The sequence below is a fragment of the Elephas maximus genome, chromosome 7 (genome assembly GCF_024166365.1).
Source record: "Elephas maximus indicus isolate mEleMax1 chromosome 7, mEleMax1 primary haplotype, whole genome shotgun sequence".
Taxonomy (NCBI): domain Eukaryota; kingdom Metazoa; phylum Chordata; class Mammalia; order Proboscidea; family Elephantidae; genus Elephas; species Elephas maximus.
This window is the reverse complement of record NC_064825.1, coordinates 51,781,380-51,805,958: the sequence shown is the minus strand read 5'-3', so window position 1 is coordinate 51,805,958 and position 24,579 is coordinate 51,781,380. Positions and strand designations below refer to the sequence as shown.

Here is a 24,579-nt window from a genome sequence, read left to right as displayed (position 1 = left end):
ACAGAATCAACATCAGACAACAACCTGAGATTAAGGCACATGACAGCATCAGCCAGATACTAACCCAGATAAAGAATTCTCTGAAATAAAGCTAAAAGAATTAAAACAGTGACTCAGAGATGTCGATCTGTAAAAGACAACCTTGAAACAAAAAGGGGAAATAAATGGTAGTTAAAAACTTCCATATGGAGAGGAAGTCAAGACAATATCAAGAAATAAGAGACTGCTTTAAACTTTGGAAAATAAAGGTAAATTTCAGGATAACCACAAAGAAAGATGACAAAACTACTCATCAAAAAAAAAAAAAAAAAATTCATAAAGACTCAGTAAACAAAAAATCAACAAGGACATGAAAAGAAAATCCACAAACAAAATTAACTCAGCACAGAAAATTAACCACCAAAAAATAACAACAGAATAACTGAAGTAAACTCATATGTATCGATAGTACCATTAAATACAAATGGTTTAAATGCACCAGTAAAGAGACAGAGAGTGATGGAATGTTAAAAAAAAAAAGCCCATCAATATGCTGTGTATAAGAGACACACCTTAGACACAAAGATATAAATAATACAAAACTCACAGGATAGAAAAAAATTTATCACAGAAACATTAACAAAAAAATTTAATCTCTGATAAAATAGCCTTTAAGGCAAAATCCACCATAAAAGTCAAGGAAGGACATTATATAATAATTAAAAGGTCAATTCACCAAAAGGCCATAACCATAATAAATATACGTGCAATGAAAGGGCTCCGACATACATAAAACAAATTGTTATACCACTAAAATGAGAGACAGTTCCACAATAACGGTAGGAGACTTTAGCACACCACTTTTGGTGAAGGACAGAACTAGAAAGAACTCAACAAAGATACAGAAGATTTAAATACCACAATCAACCAACTTGACCTCATAGACATATACAGACCACTCCACTCAACAGCAACAAAGTTCACATTCTTCTCCAACGCACATAAATCATTCTCCAAAACAAATGACACGTTAGGCCAAAAGGCAAGCCTCAGTAAAGTCAAAAGCATAGATATAATACAAAGCATTCTCTCTGATCACGACTCCATAAAAGCAGAAATCAATAAAAGGAAGAATGAGGAAAAAATCAAATGCATGGAAACTAGATAACACTGCTTAAAAACCACTGGGTGATAGAAGAAATCAAAAAGGAAATAAAAAAATTCTTAGAATGAAACAAGAACAAAAACACAGCATACCAAAACCTATGGGACACAGCAAAAGCAGTGCTCAGAGGTCAATTTATAGCAATAAATGCACACATCAAAAACGAAAGGACAAAATCAAAATATTAATCCTACAACTCAAACAAATAGAAAAAGAGCAGCAAATAAGTCCAAAGTCACCAGAAGAAAAAAGGTGAGAGAGATCAGAGCAGAAATAAACAAAACAATAGAAAAAACAATCGGAAGATAATCAGCAATGCTAAAAGTTAATTCTTTGTAAGCATTTAAAAATTGAAAAACTCACTGGCGAAACTGACAAAAGAAAAGCAAGAGAAGTTGCAGATAACCCAATTAAGAAATGAGATGGGTGAGATTACAACAGAACCAACTGAAATAAAAAAGGATAACAGAATACGATGAAAAATAGTACTCCATCAAATTTGAAAATCTAAAGGAAACAGACAAATTTCTAGAAACACATTACCTATGTAAAGTAACACAAATTGAAGTAGAAAATCCAAATAGACCCATAACAAAAGATGAAAATGAAGACGTTAAAAAAAAAAAAAAAAAAAAAACTCCCAACAAGAAAAGCCCTGGTCCAGATGGCTTGACTGGAGAATTCTAGCAAACATTCAAAGAAGAGCTCACACCATTACTACTCAAACTATTTCAAAACACAGAAAAGGAAAGAACACTCCCAAATTCATTCTATGAAGTCAGCATAACCCTGATACTAAAGCTAGGCAAAGACACTACTAAAAAAGAAAATTATAGATCAATATCCCTCATGAATATAGATGGAAATATTCTCAACAAAATTCTAGCCAACAGAACTCAACAGCATATCAAAAAAATAATACATCGTGACCAAGAGGGATTCTTATCAGGTATGCAAGGATGGTTCAACATTATAAAATCCATCTACATAATCCGCCACATAAATAAAACCAAGGGAAAGAATCACATGATCATCTCGATCGATGCAGAAAAGGTATTCGATAAAGTCCAACACCCACTTCTTATAAAAATTTTCAACAAAAAAGGAATATTAGGAAAATTCCCCAACATAATAAAAGGCATTTATACAAAATTAACAAACCACACTATCCTCAACAGTGACAGACTGAAAGCATTCTGCTTAGGAACGGAAACCAGACAAGGATGACCATTATCACCACTCTTATTCAATATCATACTGGAAGTCCTTAGTCAAAGCAATAAGGAAAGAAACAGAAGACATACGAATCGGTAAAGAAAAAGTGAAACTCTCCCTATTTGCAGACGATAAGATTCTATACATAGAAAATCCCAGAGATTTACAAAAAAGGATTAGAACTAATAGAAGGATTCAGCAAACTGGCAGGGTACAAGATACTGAGGAATAAATCAAACAAGGTATGTAAAAGACTTATACAAAGAAAACCACAAAATACTACTGTAAGAAACCAAGAGACCTACATTAAGGAAAAACATACCTTGCTCATGGATAGGAAGGCTAACATTGTGAAAATGTCAATAGTGCCTATCTTAGGCTGGGCTCTCTAGAGGGACAAAACCAGTAAAGCATATAAATATATATAGAGAGAGATTTATATCAAGGAAATGGCCCACACGATTGTAGAGGCTGAAACGTCCCAAGTCTGTGTATAAGGACAGAAAAAAAAAAAAAAAAGGACAGAGGCTTCTCTCAATTCATGTAGCTGCAGGGGTTGGCAAACCCAAGACTGACAGGTCAGAAAGCGGGGCTCCTGCTCACAGGCCGTGAAGATCTACGAATTCCAAGATCTGCAGATAAGCTGATAGCTCAAGTCCCAAGAGCCGGAGGTCAGATGAACAGAAGGCAGCACAGGATCCAGAGCAAGCAAAAAAGCCAGAATGTCTGCTTATATTTAGATGCAGGCCACACCCCCAAGGAAACACCCTTTCGGCTGACTGGCTACTCACAGCAGATTCAATCATGGGAGTGATCACATATAAACATTGAGAACCAAGGCCCAGCCAAGTTGACACACAATCTCAACCATCATACTACCCAAAGCAATCTATAGACATAATACAATCCCGATCCAAATCTCAACAATTTTTTTTAATGGGATGGAAAAACTAATCACCAACTTTATACGGACTGGAAAGGGGCCATGGATAAGCAAAGCACTATTGAAGAAGAAGAACAAAGTAGGAGGCCGCATACTCCCTGATCTCAGAAGCCACTGTACAGCCAGAGTAGTCAAAACAGCCAGTACTAGTATGACGACAGAGACAGACCAGTGGAATAAAGTTGAGAACCCAGAAGGAAATCCATCCACCTATGGACAGCTGATCTTTGGCAAAGGGTCAAAATCCATAAAATGGGGAAGACATAGTCTCTTTAACAAATGGTGCTGGTAAAAGTGGATATGCATTCGCATAAAAATAAAACAGGATCCATAACTCACATCATATACAAAAACTAACTCACGATAGATCAAACACCTAAATGTAAAACTTAAACTATAAAGATCATGGAAAAAAAATAAGGGCAAACCTAGGGGTCCTAATCTCTAGCATAAATAGACTATCAAACATAACTTCAAATGAACAAACAGCAGAAGATAAACTAGATGACTGAGACCACCTAAAAATCAAATACTTATGTGCATCAAAAGACTTCTCCAAAAGAGTAAGGACAGAAGCTGCACAACGGGAAAATTTTTTTTTGCAATATCATATCTGACAAGGGACTAATCTCTAAAATGTATAGAAACCTTCAACCTCTCCACAACAAAAAGACAAACAATCCAATTAAAACATGGGCAAAGGACATGAACAGACAGTTCTCCAAAGAAGACATTCAGGTAGCCAACAAATATATGAAGAGATGCTTGTGATCATTAGCCATTCTTCTTGTTGTTGTCAGGTGCCATTGAATCACTGTACATAGCGACCCTATGTACAACAGAATGAAACACTGCCTGGTCCTGTGCCAAGCTCATAATTGTTGTTATGCTTGACCCCATTGTTGTAGCCACTGTGTCAATTCATCTTAAGAGTCCTCCTCTTTTCTGCTGACCCTGTACTCTGCCAACCATGATGTCCTTCTACAGGGACCGATCCCCTCCTGACAACATGTCCAAGGTATGTAAGACACAATCTCACCATCCTTGCTTCTAAAGAGCATTCTGGTTGTACTTCTTCCAAGACAGATTTGTTCGTTCTTTTGGAAGTCCATGGTATAGTCAATATTCTTCACCAACACCACAATTCAAAGGCATCAATTCTTCTTTGGTCTTCCTTATTCACTGTCCAGCTTTTGAATGCATAGGATGCCACTGAAAACACCATGACTTGGGTTCGGCAAACCTTAGCCTTCAAGGTGACTTCAAGGTGCTTTTCAATGCTTTAAAGAGGTTTTTGCGGCTGATCTGCCCAATGCAATGCGCCTTTTATTTCTTGACTGCTGCTTCCATGGGTGTTGATTGTGAATTCAACTAAAATGAAAACCTTGACAACGTCAACCTTTTCTCCATTTATTATGATGTTGCTTATTGGTCCAGTTGTGAGGATTTTTGTTTTCTTTATGTTGATGTGTAATCCATACTGAAGGCTGTGGTCTTTGATCTTCAGCAAGTGCTTCAAGTCCCCTTCACTTTCAGCAAGCAAGGTTGTAGTGTCTGTATATCGCAGGTTGTTAATGAGTCTTCCACCAATCCTGATGCCCCGTTCTTCTTCACATAGTCCAACTTCTTGGGTTATTTCCTCAGCATACAAGACAATGTTCTGCTGCTATTCATATGGTTTTCACTGGCTAATTCCTTTCAGAAGTAGACTGCCGGATTCTTATTTCTAGTCCGTCTTAGTCTGGAAGCTCAGCTGAAACCTGTCCACCATGGGTGACCCTGCTGGCATCTGAATACCGGTGGCATAGCTTCCAGCATCAAAGCAACACACAAGCCCCCATAGTATGACAAACTGACAGACACATGGGGGCATTAGCCATTAAAGAGATGCAAATCAAAAGTACAATGAGATTACATCTCACACTGACAATAATGGCACAGAAAAAAAATGCTAGTGAAGTTGAAGGGAAACAGGAACTGTTACATGCTTCTGGTGGGAATGTAAAATGGTACAACCACTGTGGAAAACGGTATGGTGCTTCCTTAAAAATCTAGAAATAGAAATACCATATGATCCAGTAACTTGACTCCTAGGTATATATCCTAGAGAAATAAGAGCCTTGATGAGAAAAGACATATGCACACCCATGTTTGCTGAGGCATTATTCACAATAGCGAAAAGATGGAAAAAACCTAAGTGCCCATCAACAGATGAGTGAATAAACTGTGGTACATACACACAATGAAATACTAAGCAACGTTAAGGACTAATGATGAATACACAGACTATTTCACAATATGGATGAATCTGGAGGACATTATGCTGAATGAAATAAGTCAACCACAAAAGGACTAACAATGTATGAGACCACTGTTACAAAAATTCAAGAAAAAGTCCATCCACAGAAAGAAACCTTCTTTGATGGTTACCAGGGATGGGGTGGGGGGAGAGAAAATTGCTAACTGGATAGTAGAGAGGTATTAACTTTGGTGAAAAGAAAGATTACGATATGGGGAAAATAAGCAAAACATGACTAAGGCAAAGGAAGACACTGAGAGGTATGCAAGAGTAAAAGGCAGCAACAGTAAATACTATTACATTCATAATCCTGCAGTAACAGTAATTTATAAGTGGATACATAGGTTGACGTGTAAGCTGAACACGTGTGTAAGGGCATATGGGAGTATACTCACAAGCATATACAGGTTTGGCAGAGGATACCTCTACACACATATTAGTATGTGCTGCAAATATATCCATGAATACATATAGTAGAGCACACAGGGGACACAGTTTATGGAAACTTCTTAGCGGTGACCAAACACCCTGAGAGACAGAGTCATTGAGCTTGAGGGCTTAGGACCATAGTATCAGGGGATATCTAAGTCAACTGGCATAACATAGCCCATAAAGACAATGTTCTACATCTTACTTTGGTGAGTACTGACTGGGGTCTTAAAAGCTTGTGAGTGGCCATCTAAAATACAACTATTGGTCTCTTTTCATCCAGAGCAAAGAAGTGAGAAGAAAATTAAAGTCTCAAGGAAACAATTAGTCCGAAGGACTAATGGATCACACGAACCCCAGCCTCCACTAGCCTGAGACCAGAAGAAATAGATGGTGCCCAGCTACCGCTTCCGACTGCTCTAATCAGGATCACAATAGACGGTCCTGGACAGAGCGGAAAAAAAATGTAGAACAAAATTCAACTTCATAAAAAAGACCAAGCTTACTAGTCTGATAGAGACTGGCAGAACTCTGGAGACCATGGCCCTTAGACACCCTTCAAACTTGAAACAGAACACACTCCCGGAGATCACCTTTCAGTCAAACAATAGACAGGCCTATAAAGTGAACAATATCACCTGTAACTATGGTGTACCTCAGAACAATCAACCAGACTAAACCAAAAGGGCAGCATTTGTCCAAAAGCAAAGTTTGGAAGGCAGGAAGGGGCAGGAAAGCTGGGCGAATATAAACAAGGACCCCAGGGAGAAAGCGGGCAGGGTGCTGACACATTGACGGGATAGCTTTCAATGCTGCAAAATAAGCTGTGCATAAATTGTTGAGTGGGAAACTAATTTGCTCTGTAAGCCATCCCATAAACCACAAAATATTAAAAAAAAAAAAAAAAAGAACAGCAAAGATATAGAGAAATGTATAATGTATATACAAACTAGGGAAGACAGATGCCATGCGAGAATTGCCAAGGAACCAAGAAATTCCTGGGGCTACTGAAAAGGAAGGGATCGACATGGCCAAGACTTTGACTTGGACTTTTAGCTTCCAGAACTGTGAGAAAATAAATTTCTGTTCTTTAAAGCCAAAAAAAAAAAAAAAAAAAAAGGCAGAAATGAGTCATATCTACCAAATTCAATGTGTAAACCTTATTGGATCCTGGATTGAGGAGACACTGCTATAAAAGTCATTTTGGGGGAAAAAAAGGCATTTTAGGAATAAATGGAAAAATCTGAATATAAGCTATATATTAGATTGTCATTGTTGTTGTTAGCTGCCATCGAGTTGGTTCCAACTCATAGCAACCCTACGTTCAACAGAATGGAACACTGCCCACTCCCACGCCACCCTCACAACTGTTGCTATGCTTGAGCCCACTGTTACATCCACTGTGTCAATCCATCTTGTTGAGGGTCTTCCTCTTTTTCCTTGACCCTCTACATTACCATGCATAACTTCCTTCTCCAGGGACTGATCCCTCCTGATAAGATGTCCAAAGTACATAAGATCAAGTCTCACCATCCTTGCTTTCAAGGAGCACTCTCTGGCTGTGTATCTCTCAAGACAGACTTGTTTGTTCTTCTGGGAGACCGCGGTATATTCAATAATTTTTTTTTTATTAACTTTTATTAAGCTTCAAGTGAACATTTACAAATCCAATCAGTCTGTCACATATAAGTTTACATACATCCTTCTCCGTACTCCCACTTGCTCTTCCCCTATTGAGTCAGCCCTTTCAGTCTCTCCTTTCGTGACAATTTTGCCAGCTTCCCTCTCTCTCTATCCTCCCATCCCCCCTCCAGACAAGAATTGCCAACACACTCTCAAGTGTCCACCTGATATAATTAGCTCACTCTTCATCAGCATCTCTCTCCCACCCGCTGACCAGTCCCTTTCATGTCTGATGAGTTGTCTTTGGGGATGGTTCCTGTCCTGTGCCGACAGAAGGTCTGGGATATTTTTTACCAACACCATAATTCAAAGGCATAAATTCTTCTTTGGTCTTCTTTATTCATTGTTCAGCTTTCGCGTGCATGTGAGGTGACTGAAAATACCATGGCTTGGGTCAGGTGCACCTTAGTCCTCAAAGTGATATTTTTGCTTTTTAACACACGTATTAGATAACGATATAGAATTATTACTAATTATCTTGGGTGTGATAATGATATTGTAGTTATTTAAGAAAATGTTCTTATTCTCAGAAGATGCCACCTGAAGTATGTAGAAGTGAAGTAACAGGATGGCTGCAGCTTAATTTCAAATGGTGTAGCTTAAAAAAAATGTATAGCTAATATTTTTTGTTGTGTATTTTCTTAACAAAAAAATAAATAACATTTAAAAATAAATGTATAGCTACATAAAACAAATGTGGCAAAACGTTAATAATTAGCTAATACGGAGGAAGAGAATACAGTTCTTCAGTATAGTATTCTTACAGCATTTCTGCAGATCTGAAGTTTTTCGAAATAAAAGAGAAAAAATGTCTTTAGGCTAAAATGTTTCTTCACATTTCAATTCAACTCAATTAAAAAAAAAAAAAAGGACAAAATCCAAGCTGGTTTACATAATGGAAAATTCATTTTGTAAATCTCTTCTGGCTAAAAGTAGTAACTGTCTCTTGATTCTTGTAATAGATACTGTCATGGATTGAGTTATGCCCCCCAAAAATATCTGTCAATTTGGCTAGATCATGATTCCCAGCATTGTATGATTGCCTACCATTTTGTCATCTGATGTGATTTCCCTGTGTGTTGTAAATCCTATCACTATGATGTTAATGAGATAGATTAGCAGCAGTTAAATTGATGGCCTACAAGATTAGATAGTGTCTTGAGGCAATCTCTCTTGAGATACAAAAGAGAGACAGGAGGACATCATACCACTGAGAAGGCAGGACCAGGAGCAGAGCTCGTCCTTTGGACCCAGGATTCCCGCATCTGGGAAACTCCTCGACCAGGTGAAGATTTGTGACAAGGACTTTCCTCCAGTGCTGACAAAGAGAGGAACCTTTACCCCGGAGCTGATGCCCTGAATTTGAACTGGTAGCCTTAGATTGTGAGAGAATAAATTTCTCTTTGTTAAAGCCACCCACTCGTGGTACTTCTGTTACAGCAGCACCAGATAACTAGGATACATTTTAAATAACTTGGACTTTAAGAAAATTTCCAAAAAGATAATACTATTGCATGTTTTCTATGCTTGTATTTTTATAGATTTTAAAGAGCTAACTAAAAAATCTGGGTTAATAAAAGGTCAAGTAGTCATCCTAGTGATCCAGTAAATGCTCTCAGAATTTACAGTGCTTTCTCAAAGCCAAGATGGTCCTCCCATTACCTCACCTCATACTCTCTCCCAGAGTAATAGGACTTGGAAATGTCTATGGTCCCCAAATTTAGTTCATCCGGCCTACGGAAATTTATTATCTAAGATACGGATTATAATTCATAGAAATAAGGAAAATTAACACAGTAAAAACAATGAAGACCATCTTGTATGTGTACACATAGAATGGAAAGCATTTTCATATTCATTAGTCCATCTGGTCTCCAGAACTATCTTGGAAGAAAGGAAGAGAAAATGGTCATCATTTCCCTTTCAAAAATGAAGGGGGGAAAAAAAAGGTCAGAGAAGTCAACTTATTTGCCCAGTATCATTAATTTGATTTATTTCAGACTGACAATTCTTTCCTTTGACTTAAGACTGTATAAAGGAAATTAGTATACTGCTTCGTATCCGTAAGTACACATAAGGAGCTTAGACAAGATGTCTATCCCATACAGAAAAAAAAGGGCAACTTCTAACTGAGGAAAAAGGTAAAAACTGTTTGCTCTCTCCAAAGATAGTTTAACATGCAAATGTTTTCTCTTTTAGAAAGAAGAGTCTATTAAAGGGTTTATTTTCTTTTTATCTCTTCAGATATCATAAAACTCTGAGAAGAAAACATAGGAGTATTTTTCTTCAGGACATACTTTTTTCTTTTAGTTTATATTGTGCTTTAAGTGAAAGTTTACAAATTAAGCCAGTCTCTCACACAAAAATTTATATACACTTTGCTATATGCACTGGGTGGGATATACTCCTAGTTGCTCTCCCCCTAGTGAGACAGCACACTCCTTCCCTCCATTCTCTATTTTCATGTCCATTCGGCCAGCTTCTGAACCCCTCTGCCCTCTCATCTCCCATCCAAACAGGAGCTGCCCACATAGTCTCATGTGTCTACTTGATCCAAGAAGCTCACTCCTCATCAGTATCATTTTCTATCCCATAGTCCAGTCCAATCCTTGTCTGAAGAGTTGGCTTTGGGAATGGCTCTAGTCTTGGGCTAACATAAGGTTTGGGGGACCATGACCTCTGGGGTCCTTCTAGTCTTAGTCAGACCATTAAGTCTGGTGTTTTTACGAGAATTTGAGGTCTGCATCCCACAGCTCTCCTGCTCCATCAGGGATTCTCTGTTGTGTTCCCTGTCAGGGCAGTCATCAGTTGTAGCTGGGCACCATCTAGTTCTTCTGGTCTCAGGCTAATTGTAGTCTCTGATTTATGTGGCCCTTTCCATCTCTTGGGCTCATAATTACCTTGTGTCTTTGGTGTTCTTCATTCTCCTCTGCTCCAGGTGGGTTCAGACCAGTTGATGCATCTTAGATGGCCGCTTGCTAGCATTAAGACCCCAGATGCCACTCTCCAAGGTGGGATGCAGAATGATTTCTTAATAGATTTCATTATGCCAATTGACCTAGATTTCCCCTGAAACCATGGTCTGCAAACCCCCACCCCTGCTACGCTGGCCTTCAAAGCGTTTAGTTTATTCAGGAAATTTCTTTGCTTTTGGTTTAGTCCAGTTGTGCTGACCTCTCCTGTATTGCGTTGTCTTTCCCTTCATCTAAAATAGTTCTTGTCTAGTGCATTTTTTTTTTTAGTGCATAATTAGTGAAAACCCCTTTCTCTCCCTCCCTCCCCACTCTCATAACCATCAAAGAATATTCTCTTCTCTGTTTAAACTATTTCTTGAGTTCTTATAATAGTGGTCTCATACAATATTTGTCCTTTTGCAACTGACTAATTTCATTCAGCAAAATGCCTTCCAGATTCCTCCATGTTATGAAATGTTTCATGGATTCATCACTGTTCCTTATCAATGCATAGTATTCCATTGTGTGAATACACCATAATCTATTTATCCATTCATCTGTTGGTGGGCACCTTGGTTGCTTCCATTTTTTGCCACTGTAAACAGTGCTGCAATGAACATGAGTGTGCATGTATCTGTCCGTGTAAAGGCTCTTATTTCTCTAGGATATATTCCAAGGAGTGGGATTGCTGGATAGTATGGTAGCTCTATTTCTAGCTTTTTAAGGAAGCGCCAAACCGATTTCCAAAATGGTTGTACCATTTTACATTCCCACTAGCAGTATATAAGTGTTCTAGTCTCTCCACATCCTCTCCAACATTTCTTATTTTGTGTTTTTTGGATTAATGCCAGCCTTGTTGGAGGGAGATGGAATCTCATTCTAGTTTTGATTTGCATTTCTCTAATGGCTAATCATCAAGACCTAGTTTTTAACAATGGATTCTTGGATATGACAACAAAAGCATGAGCAACAAAAGACAAAATAGGTAAACTGGACATCATCAAAACTTTTGTTCAACAAAGGATTTTTGCAACCAAGTGAAGAAAGAACATACAGACTGGGAGAAAAACTCTGGGAACGAAATACTGGATAAGGGTTTAATATCCAGAATACATAAAGAATTCCCACAACTTAACAAAAAAGACAAACACCCCAATCAAAAAACAGGCAAAGAACATGAACAGACATTTCACCAAAGATTTACAAATGGCCAGCACGTACATGAAAAGATGCTCAGCATCATTAGCAATGGGAAAGATGCAAATCAAAACCAAAATGAGATATCACTTTACCCCCACTAAGATGGCTAAGATCTAAAAAAAGGAAAACAACAAATGTTGGTGAGGACGTAAAAACACTGGAACCCTCATCCATTGCTGGTGGTACTTAAAAACAGTACCAATGCTGTAGGGAAGTTTGGCAGCCCCTTAAAAGTTAAACATAAAACTATAGTAGCCACCCCTCATCTGCAGTTTCACTTTACTTGGTTTTAGTTACCCATGGTAAACTTCGGTTCAAAAATGTTAAATAAGTTAAGTAGGATGATAAAATCTCCCACTGTCCCACTCCATCATTCACATAACTTTTATTACAGTATATTGTTATAATTGTTCTATTTTATTAGTTATTGTTAATTTCTTGCCATGCCTAACTTATAAATTAAACTTTATCATAGGTATGGATGTATAGGACAAATCATAGTATATACAGGGTTTGGTACTATCTGAGGTTTCAGGCATCCAGAGGTAGTCTTGGAATGTCTCCCCTTTGGATAAGGGTGGACTATTGTACTGTATGACCCAGCAATCACAATCCTACACATATAGCCAGAAGAAGTGAAGGCAGGAACGCAAACAGAAACCTGTACAACAGCGTTCACTGCAGCACTCTTCGTAACAGCCAAAAGGTGGGGCCAAAATATCCATCAATATATGAATGGATAAACAAAATGTGGTACATACCTACAATGTAATATTACTCAGCCATAAAGAGAAATGAACTCCTGATGCATGCCGCACATGGATGAACCTTGAAAACATCATGCTAAACAACGTAAATCAGGCACAAAACGACAAATACTATATGATCTCACTTATATGAAATAAGCAAATATACAGAGACCCAAGATTATCAGTGGTTACCAAGGGTAAAGGGTAGGAGGGGGAGAAGGAGAGTTTCTGCTTAGATGGTATTGACTTTACATTAATGGTGGTAGAATGATTTGAAAAGGCATAGCAAGAATGGTTACAAAACTTGAAGAATGTAATCAATGTCACTGAATTGTACACGTAGAAATTGTTGCGTTGGTGTATGTTTTTTATATATATTTACATCAGAATAAAAAAAATTTACCCCCCAAAATTTCAATTCTGCACTGATCCAAAGAACAAAAGACCAAGAAATAATTTAAAGAGCATGGGCCTCCTCTTGGACCACATGCTATCCACCCAAAGTGGTATATCCTCAGAAATGGAATGCAAATAAACCTGAAATCATTAGTGCATATTGACAAAATCTATAGAAAGAATATGGCAATTATTTTAAGGGTTTCCCTACTATTGACAAGAAGTAAAGCATTGTTCAGGCAACCAAACTAGAGAGTGGAGATAATGTTATCTGTGTACTCAGGAAATAAACCGAAAACTAACAGGGAAACTTTAAAGAGCAAGACCTGAGAAAAATCATCTAAAAAGGAAATAATGGTAAGTAACAATTTTTTTTTTTTTTAACAAGAAGAATGAGCACACAGGCTCATCACAAATATGCAAATATGCTCAATTGCCCCAAACAGACACTGTAACATTTCAATTTCTAAATATGATTAATCTATGAAATTTTATAATTAGATACCTCATACAGTTTACATGCATTATTATGTGGGATTGTGTAAATAAAACCAGGTATATAATCCATTAGATAGACATTTAAAGAAATTTTTCAAAGGTAAATACTGACTACTTTGTAAGATGTAACTGCACTGTATTGCGCCTATATGTACATAAAATACAACTCGAGGCATGAATTCTTCCTCTAGTTCTTTCAGCTTGAGAAATGCCAAGTGTGTTCTCTTTTGATTTTCTATCTCCAGGTATTTGCATATGACATTATAATACTTTGTCTTCTCAAGCTGCCCCGTTATATCTTCTCTTCAGCTCTTTTACTTTATCATTTCTTCCACTTGCTTTACCTATTTGACATTCCAGAGTTAAGTCTCAGAGTATCTTCTCACAACCATTTTGGTCTTTTCTTGATTTCCTGTCTTTTTAGTGACCCCTTGCTTTCTGCATGTGTGATATCCTTGATGCCATTTCACAACTCATTTGGTCTTCGGTCATTAGTGTCCAACACGTCAAATCTATTCTTGAGATGGTTTCTAAATTCAGGTGGCATATATACAAGGTCATACTTTGGCTCTCATGGACTTGTTCTAATTTTCTTCAACTTAAACTTGCACATAAGCAACTGATGGTCTGTTCCAAAGTCAGCAGCTGGCCTTGTTCTGAGTGATGATATTGAGCTTTCCACTGTCTCTTTCCACAGATGTAGTTGATTTGATTCCTGTGTATTCTACCTGGCGAGGATGTGTATTTCTGTGTATTCCACCTGGCGAGGTCCACGTGCATATCTGCCATTTATGTTGGTGAAAAAACATCTCTGCAATGAAGAAGTCGTTCGTCTTGCAAAATTCTATCATGCGATCTCCTGCACCGTTTCTATCACCAAGGCCATATTTTCCAATTACCAATCCTTTTTCTTTGTTTCCAACTTTTGCATTCCAGTCACCAATAATTATCAATGCATCCTGGTTGCACGTTTGATCAATCTCAGACTGCAGAAGTTGGTAAAAATCCTGAATTTCTTCATCTTTGGCCTTGGTGCGTAAATTTGAAAAACAGTCATATTAACTGGTCTTCCTTGTAGACATATGGATATTACCCTATTACTTACATTTGATTGTGGGGATCATAACAAATTATGGATAATGTTGCAAAGAATGGGAATTCCACAACACTTAAATGCGCTCATGAGGAACCTGTATATAGATCAAGAGGCAGTCGTTTGAACAGAACAAGAGGATGCTGCATGGTTTAAAGTCAGGAAAGGTGTGCATCAGGGTTGTATCCTTTCACCATACGTATTCAGTCTGCATGCTGAGCAAATAATCCGAGAAGCTGGACTATATGAAGACGAACAGGGCATCTGGATTGGAGGAAGGCTCTTTAACAACCTGCGTTAAGCAGATGACACAACCCTGCTTGTTGAAAGTAAAGAGGACCTGAAGCACTTATTGATGAAGATAAAAGACCACAGGCTTCAGTATGGATTACACCTCAACATAAAGAAATCAAAAATCCTCACAACTGGACCAATAAGCAACATCATGATAAACAAAGAAAAGACTGACATTGTTGAGGATTTCATTTCACTTGAATCCACAACTAACACCCACGGAAGGAGCAGTCAAGAAATCAAAAGATTCATTTCACTGGGCAAATCTGCTGCAAATGACATCTTTGAAGTGTTGAAAAACAAAGATGTCACCTTGAAGACTAAGGTGCGCCTGACCCAAACCATGCTGTTTTCAATCACTTCATGTGCATGCAGAAGCTGGATGATGAGTAAGGACGACCGAAGAAGAATTGATGCCTCTGAATTCTAGTGTTGCTGAAGAATACTGAACTCTCAAAAATGGACTCTCAAAAGAACAAATAAATCCGTCTTGGAAGAAGTACAACCAGAAAGCTCCTTAGAAGCAAGGATGGCCAGACTACGTATCGCATACTTTGGACATGTTATCAGGAGGGACCAGTCCCTGGGGAAGGATATCATGCTTGGTAAAGCAGAGGGTCAGTGGAAAAGAGGAAGACTCTTAAGAAGATGGATTGACACAGTGGCTACAACAACGGGCTCAAGCACAACAATGACTGTGAGGATGGCACAGGGCTGGACAGTGTTTCATTCTGTATACAGGGTTGCTAAGAGTCAGAACTGACTGGATGTCACCTAACTACAACAACAATGTACATATATAGGAGCCCCGGTGGCACAGTGGCTAAGAGTTTGGCTGTTAACCGAAAGGTCAGCAGTTTGAATCCACCAGCTGCTCCTTGGAAACCCAACAGGGCAGTACTACTCTGTCCTATAGGGTTGCTATGAGTTGGAATTGACTCAGTGGCAACGGGTTTGATTTTTTTTTTTTAATACTTATATAAGGAGCCTGATGGTGCAGTGGTCAAGTGCTTGGCCACAAACCAAAAGGTCAGCAGTTCGAACACACTGGCTGCTCCGTGGGAGAAAGATGTGGCAGTCTGCTTCCATAAAGATTATAGCCTTGGAAACCCCATGGGGCAGTTCTACTTTGACACATGGGGTTGCTATGAGTTGAAATCAACTCCATGGCACAAAACAACAAATCAACATACACATATAACATATAGGTAGTCCCCAATTTACAACAGGGTTCCATTCCAACAACTTCATCTTAAGTTGGTTCTGACATAAGTTGAATACCTCATTTTTTTTCCTGTTTATTTTCATTATTATTGGCTTTTATTATCAGTAGCTTTTTAAATGTGAGCTTTATTTGTCTTTGTGGATTACAAACATTACATATAAACTTACAGATATATTTTAATATAAACAGACATACACAATAAAATATTACATCCAGAATATAATGGACAGCGTTGACATTTTGTCAGTCTACTTGTGGAAGGTTCTGGATTACCCCTGGAAATGGGGATGGCGTTTCCAGTCAGAAAATTAGTGAGAGTTGTCTATGTGGTCCTTTTATGTACTACAACATTGAACGTGGTACATATCACTAACAATACCAAAACACCAAACCCGTTGCTGTCGAGTCGATTCCGACTCATAGTGACCCTACAGGACACAGCAGAACTGCCCCACAAGGTATCCAAGGAGTGGCTGGTGGATTTGAACTACCGACTTTTTGGTTAGCTGAGCTCTTAACCACTACACCACCAGGGCTCTAAAGAGATGCTCTAAAAAAAACCAGACAATTTTAAGTGTGGTTCACCCTAACTTGAGTATGTCCTAATTAGGGAACTACGTGTGTGTGTGTGTGTGTGTGTGTTGTTGTTGTTGTTGTTAGGTGGCATCGAGTTGGTTCCAACCCATAGTGACTCTAGGTACAAGAAGAATGAAACACTGCCGGATCCTGCGCCATCTTCACAATCATTGTTATGCTTGAGCCAGATTTTGCAGTCACGGTGTCAATCCATCTCATCGCGGATCTTCCTATCTTTTGCTTACTCTCTATTTTACCAAGCCTGATGTCCTTCTCCAGGGACTGATCCCTCCTGATAAGATGTCCAAAGTGTATGAGACACAGTCTCACCATCCTTGCTTCTAAGGAGCATTCTGGTTGTACCTCTTCCAAAACAGGTTTGTTCATTCTTTTGGCAGTCCATAGCATAATCAATATTCTTCACCGACACCACAATTCAAAGGCATCAATTCTTCAGTCTTCCTTATTCATCACCCAACTTTTGCATGCATGTGAGGCGATGGAAAACACTATGACTTGGGTGAGGTGCACCTTAGTCTTCAAGGTGACATCTTTGCTTTTCAAGGCTTTAAAGAGTTTTTTTGCAGCAGATTTGCCCAATGCAATGCATCTTTTGTTTTCTTGACTGCTGCTTCCATGGGTGTTGATTGTGGATCCAAGTAAAATGAAAGCCTTGACAACTTCTCTCTTTTCTCCATTTATCATGATATTGCTCATTGGTCCAGTTGTGAGGATTTTTGATGTCTTTATGTTGAGGTGCAATTCATACTGAAGGCTGTGGTCTTTGATCTTCATCACTAAGTGCTTCAAGTTCTCTTCACTTTCAGCAAGCAAGGCTGTATCACCTGCATAATGCAGGCTGTTAATGAGTCGTCCTCCAATCCTGATGCCCTGTTCTTCTTCACATAGCCCAGCTTCTCTGATATGCTCAGCATACAGACTGAATAGGTGTATATATGTATACATACATACATATACATATATGTGCATTTGATTAACAACAGATAACGGTTTAAATAAATTAACTAGTTACAAAAGTAACAAAGCACTAAAATACTGACACAATTATATTGGAAAGAGCTGGCTGGTAAGGAATGGCTAAGTAGGCTAATTTCTCATTTATGGTAAGAAGTAACCAAGCAATACTGTTTAGAGTTGATAAATCAAGAATCAGTTATAAGCACATTATTTACAGGTGTGGAAATAATCACCAGGAGAATCAAAATAGGCATCTGCTTTTAATCTCTTTTCTGAGGAAAGGGATTGGGATAGAGGACTGCTACTTTTTATAAAATTTACTGTACTATTTATATTTTTAATTTTTAATTATATTTTATCATTAACATATCCTACTTATTTTGATAGCTTTTATATTTTTATGACCAATATATCCATTTATTTGATAATTAAGACTTTAAATCATGTTACAGAAAAACATATCACAGGGAACTTTTCACTTTTATTGAATTTTTAAAAGCAGATCAAAGACTAAATCCCAGATTACATAAACATGCATATGTTATATATTTACAAGTATGGAAACATACCTGTAAATGGCATAATAACTGTTCCTATTTCAGAGGGTTATTGAGAGATTAAATTAGACAACATAAGCAAATACAAAGTGTTGGCACAATGTAAGAATTCAATAAATGTTAGCTGTCATTATAGTTATCATATCAGTATTATATATGCATAGATGAGAATGTTCAGCACAAATATTAGAACTGATGCTACCCAATGTGTAAAGCACCTGATACATGATAGGCACTTAATAACTATTCACTAAATTAATGAATCAATGAGTTCTATCTAGCTTTCAAGGAACCGATAATTCCTTGTAGACTACCAAATAAAATAAAGACAAAAAATTACCTAACTGTAATGAAATTAGAATAAAACTAAATCCAAAACCTGACAAAGGACACAAAAAGAAAATCATACTCCAACCTCTTAAATTATAAGAATAAAAGCAGTAGCTGCAATAATCATTACCATATAGAACATTTACTTGATGTTAAATTTATTTTCCTTCTTATGGTTTCTAGTGTTTTAAAGTTTTGTTACAAATAGTACTTTTATAATTTGGGGAGAAAACAATTCTAGAACACTATTCCACATGGAAAGTAATTGCTTACAAGGGCCAAAATTTCCAAATTACGTCAAATTGTTTTTGAACAAGGAAGAGTAGTTATTGATTCTTACACAGCCACAAAAAGACTTATCAACATAATTTTTTCCTGGCACATTAGCTATCTGGGAGCAAATACGGTTTTAATTAAAATAAATGGAGGAAACGCTTATATTTCCCTAGAAATAGCTCCATACTACTGAAAATATACCACCCTCTAACAACAGGGCCCTAAAGAGAAATAAATACCTGGCTGAGCAAAAATAAAAGTTAACCTTTCATAAAACTGTAGAGAATGGGACACAGAAAGGGAAATGAAAAAACGTACTTGTAAAGACACTACAAATATTATAAATACTGATTTCTTGTAGAAGGTTCACAACCTTCTTTGTGTAAGGAGCAACTTAGCTCCTCACCTAAAGATTGAAATGGAGCAAAAGGGAAATCAGACAAAGAGAGATAACCAGAAATCAGAAGAAAAGGAGGATGTGGGGATACCAAAGCTTCTCTCTAACAACCATATCTGCCCTTAAGCCAAGGAAAGGAGGTATAGCCAGGGTAAGGACCTTCATTTCCAAGCTTACCTGTGCATACTCTCTTTCAATAGCAGCCTTTTTCTGACTGAACGTCCTAAAAACAAAAAAACAAAATACTCATTACCAAAAGTGTACTAAAAAAGATTTCATGTAAATTTATTAACAGATCTATAAATACTACCTGGTAAGCTGTGTGAGGTAAGGGATAAGATTTTATTCATCTTTGTATGCCTAGGAATACTGATAGCAATTTGGACTCTGGAATCAGGCCACGTTCAAAGGCCAGCTCCACCATGCATGACACCTCTATGTCTCAGTTCCTTCTTGGTAAAATGACGATGGTAACAGTATCCATCTCATACAAATACTGTAAAGTTTAGTTAAGTAAAATATATAAAGTCCACAAAACAGTGTGTTTTTGTTAGTTGCTCTCAAGTCTCATGGCTGCCCTACATATAAAACAATGAAACATCGCCCACTCCAGCACCATCTTCACAATTGCTGGTATGTTTGAAGTCCACTGTTGATTTGGAGTGATGGCTCTCTTTCAGCACTGTATCAGTCAATATTCTGTTGTGACCCACAGGGTTTTCACTGGCTAATTTTCAGAAGTAGATCACCAGGCCTTTCTTCCTAGTCTTTTTAATACTGGTGGTAAATACTCAAAGGGTATTAATGAAAATGAACTAGCTCACACTTCCACCATTAAAAAATTCTAAAGACAAACATATATTTTGGGGGAGGTGGTATTTTTAATATTTTATGAAAGATAAAATACTTGTTATTTATGTATGACTCTTTTAAGTTTAGATACAACTCATCTGAAAATATGGATGTCCAAGTGAAGTCTGCAAGGAGAAGAGAAATTATTTACTCTAAACAAGCATGTCAGCTAATGTAAATATTCAGTGGCATTTACAGTTGTCATAAAACAGTTACATTCCTACAAGTAATTCCCTCCTCCAAAGAAAACAAATCAGAATGACAACTAATCAAAATTAACTTGTATTGATATTAAGAAATCTATTAATTCTAATTCACCATATTGAGTACAGAGCAAAAAGAAAAAAAAATCTGATAAACTCTATATAAAAAGAAAAGGTATTTGTTAAAATTCAAAATTGATTTCTCAAAAAACCCTTTATTAAAATATTAATGAATGCTATAATTAAAAAGACAAACAATTACAAGTTCTCGTAAGGATGTGGAGAAATGAGAACTCTCATACATTGTTGGTAAGATGTAAAATGATATAGCTGCTTTGGAAAATATTTTGGGAGCTCCTCCAAACATAAAACAGAGTTACTGTATGTCCCAACAGTTCCACTCCTACATATATGCCCAAGATAATTTAAAACATATGTCGACACAAAAACCTGTAATGAGTGCTCAAAGCAGCACTATTCGTAATAGCCCGAAAGTGGAAACAACCCAAACGTCCATCAACTGATGAAAAGATAAACTATGATGTATACATACAATGGAATACTGTACAGCCATAAAAAGAAATAAAGTACTAAAAAATGCTACATTATGGATGAACCTTGAAAATATTATACTAAGTGAAAGCAGTAGGAGACAAATGACCACGTTATATGATTCCATTTGTTTGAAATGTCCAGAATCGAAAAATCCACACAGACAGTAAGTAGATCAGCATTTACCTAGGACTGGGAGGTTGAGACAGATTTGCTATTATACCAACAGAATTTTTCTTTTAATTAGATAAACCGGTTGATGATGACAAGTCAATTCTGACTCAGGGTAGCCCCGTGTGTGCCAGAGCAGAACTGTGGTCCATAGGATATTCAGTAGCCGATTTTTCAAAAGTAGATTGCCAGGCCTTTCTTCCAAGGCACCTACGAGTAGACTCCAACCTCAAACCCTGCAGTTAGCAGCCAAGGGCACAAACCATTTGCACCACTCAGGGACTCCTGAACTGTGTGCGTTTGAGTCAATTCCAACTCACAGCAACCCTGTAAGTGTCAGAGTAGAACTGTGCTCCGTAGCGTTTTCAATAGCTGATTTTTTTTGAAGTAGAATACTAGGCCTTCCTTCTGAGGCAACTCTAGGTGAACTGGACCTCCAACCTTTTGGTTAGCAGCCAAGTACACTGACTGTTTGCACCACCCAGGGACTCAACAAGGTTTCAGATTCTCTCTAAGTTTGGATTAAATAGCTCAATAGGTTAGTTCCTAAGTCAGGTAGAACCAAAGTCACAATCCATATTCATATGGACCAGTTAGGTTTCTTGACCTTGGTCATACATTATAACAGTTAACACAAACATTTTGTATATGAGCTTTAAAAACCAAGGAGTGTGTATGTGAGCGCATAATAAATGATGAACCTTGCCCAAAGAGAAGTCTAGCCTTTGCCCTTGACTCTTGGAAGTAACTTCTAAGGCCCTGAAATGTTCTGACTGATAAATGTATTTGTTTACCTGAGGGCCTTGAGCCAAACCAGATAGTTCATGTTAGCAATGTGATTTATTGGAGGAGGAGTGGGGGAGGGGGAGCTTGAGCCACAGGGTTTCAGTTTAACTTCTGCAGGAACTGGAAAATAAGGTTAGCCACATTGGCAGTCAACCATATCTACGTGATTGAGCCCTAATAAAAACTCCAAACACCAAAGATCAAGTAGGGGTCCCTGTTTGGGAATATTCCACCCATATTATCATTGGTGGCGCAGTGGTTAAGAGCTGCAACTGCTAACCAAAAGGTCTGCAGTTCAAATCCACTAGCCACTCCTTGGAAACCCTACAGGGCAGTTCTACTCTGTCCTATAAGATCACTATGAGTTGGAATCCACTTGATGGAAATGGGTTTGGTTTGGTATGATCACATATTATTGTGGGAGAAGTATGCACTGTCCATACAACTCCACTAAGAGAAGACAACTGGAACCTACCCTATGCACCTGTTCCCTTGGCTGATTTTAACCTCTTTGCTTTCACTGTATAAATCATAAGCATGAATATAACAACTTTCAGTGAGTTCTGAGAGTCCTTTGAGTGAATTATTGAAGAGATATCTGGGGGATCCCCAAACTTGCAGACAGTGTCAGAAATGAGGGTGGTCTTGGGGGACCCCCTAACTCTGTAATGAACCAATTTAAGTTCATCACCAGAATAGGCAGAACATCTCAGATTGTTTAAACTGTAACAGTGATGGTAAAAATGGGGTATCAACAACCATGATGATGAATGTTACAAAGGAAGATAGACATATCCACCAGAATGGGTAAATTAAAAAAAAAAAAAGCTGATAACTCCAAATATCAGTGAGGATATGGCGCAATGGAACCCTAATATGTTGTTGGTGGGAATATAAAGTGGTACAACTTTGGAAAAAGGTCTGGCATTTCTTATATAACTAAACATATATCTATGCTGACAAAGCAATTCTAATATTTAATTACGTAGGGAAATAAAAACATATGACCACACAAACACTTGTACAGAAATGTATACATCACCTTTACTTACTACAGCAAAAAACGGGACACAGCCCAAAAACTGGGACAATGGATAAACTGTGATATATTCATACAGTGGAGTACTACTCAGCAATGAAAACAGATGAATTACTGATGCACACAATGTGTAGGAATCTTAAAAACATTACGTTGACAAGAAGAATTACATGGTGCCTAGCTAGCTACCACTACCGACCATTATGATCAGGATAACAATAGATGGACCCTGACAGAAAGGAGAAAAACAGAATAGAACTCAAATTCTTAAAAACTTCAGACTGGAGGTGGGGCCAAGATGGTGGAGTTGTCAGACGCTTCCTGTGGTCCCTCTTAAAACAAAGACCCGAAAACAACAAGTGAATTGATTATGTATGACAAGCTAGGAGCCCTGAACATCAAAGACAAAGTTAAGGAGTTGGACTGAGTGGCAGGCAGAGGGAAAGGCAGTTCAGAACGAGCAACTATTTGCCAGACCTGACCTGGCCGACACCACACAGGCTGGATCGGCCAGTGTGCACTGGCTGAGGCAAGCCGTAGCGCTCAAATGCGTTTTCCACATTGGGAGAAACTGAGTGGCAGAGAGTCTGCACAAACCTCTGGAGCCAAGGGGAAGTGGTGTTGGATCTGCAAAAGTTAACTGCAAGTGTCTAACCTATTGCACGGGATCAAAATAACCCTTCCTTCTCTAGGAAGTACCTATCTCCTCTTCACCTGTCCACTCTCCGCTCTGCTCTGGTCCTGGTCTGGCTTCACCAAATGCTGTACCCTCTGGGCTAGAAGTGGGTCCCCTCGCATGCCCTGAGCTATTCTCCCAGCTTTGGAAAGGGAACAAATTAATGAACAAGCAACAAACAGGAAAAAATAATCTGCCAGCTCCCCTAAGCTGGGAACTCAGGGCGGGAGCAGCCCCTTTGTCTAGGCACAAGCATTACGGGTCCACGGACTCTGAATACCTTTTACACCTGACTAACCTGTGTGGGCCCATTTCAACAGTGTAGGCCCTCATTAGCATAATACAACAGGGTATATACCTGAAGCCTATTTTCAACTGCAGGAGTGGCAGAGTCATGACATTTGACATTGCCATACACATTAAGCAGGGTCCTCGCCTATCCACGTCAGAAGCCTGAGGACTAGCGGCTCCACTCACTCCACCTAGCCATCCACAACAGAGGTCCAAGATGAAGTGGTGTCTCCTAGTCCTTATAGCCAATGGCACTGGGTGTCCAAAGGTCGGCTGCAAAACTCACCTACCTACGTGCTCTAGGAAACAGGGACCCGCCTTCCACTAAGGCACCCAGGGACAGCAATCAGTCCCCTACTTTGCCCAGCACATAACCCCCTAGCATAGCCAGATACCTGTGCCTGCTCCAATCACCCCTATGCAGCCCTGTCTGCCTAGGACTGTAGGTGAGAGCCTACACCATACACTCAGTGACCAATGACCTGGACACCTGAGCTGTATGCACACAAGAAAAGTAAATGGACTCCTGGGCTCACATACCTAGTAGCAGCTCTAACCACCTGGTGACAGGACTTGAGAGCTTCAAAGACATCAATAATCAAAGTAGCTCACATGACCAGCCTTTTTGGGCACATTAAAACAATGCAAAACGAGAAGCTAGGACACAGTAACCAAACATACAAAAAAATACATATAATAACTTATCAATGGCTCGGAGACAAGTCAGTATCAAATCACATAAAGAGACACACAATGATGGCTTCAGCAACGGA

At 38.4% G+C, this 24,579-nt stretch overlaps 1 protein-coding gene across 1 annotated transcript in view; it reads right to left on the bottom strand.

The window, feature by feature from the left end:
* FCHSD2 (FCH and double SH3 domains 2) overlaps positions 1–24,579 on the bottom strand; it is a 289,540-nt gene that overhangs the window by 221,745 nt on the left and 43,216 nt on the right. Inside the window, exon 3 of the mRNA XM_049889930.1 lies at positions 19,414–19,459. Coding sequence (XP_049745887.1) covers positions 19,414–19,459 — 46 coding nt within the window. The remainder of the gene's footprint in view (positions 1–19,413; positions 19,460–24,579) is intronic.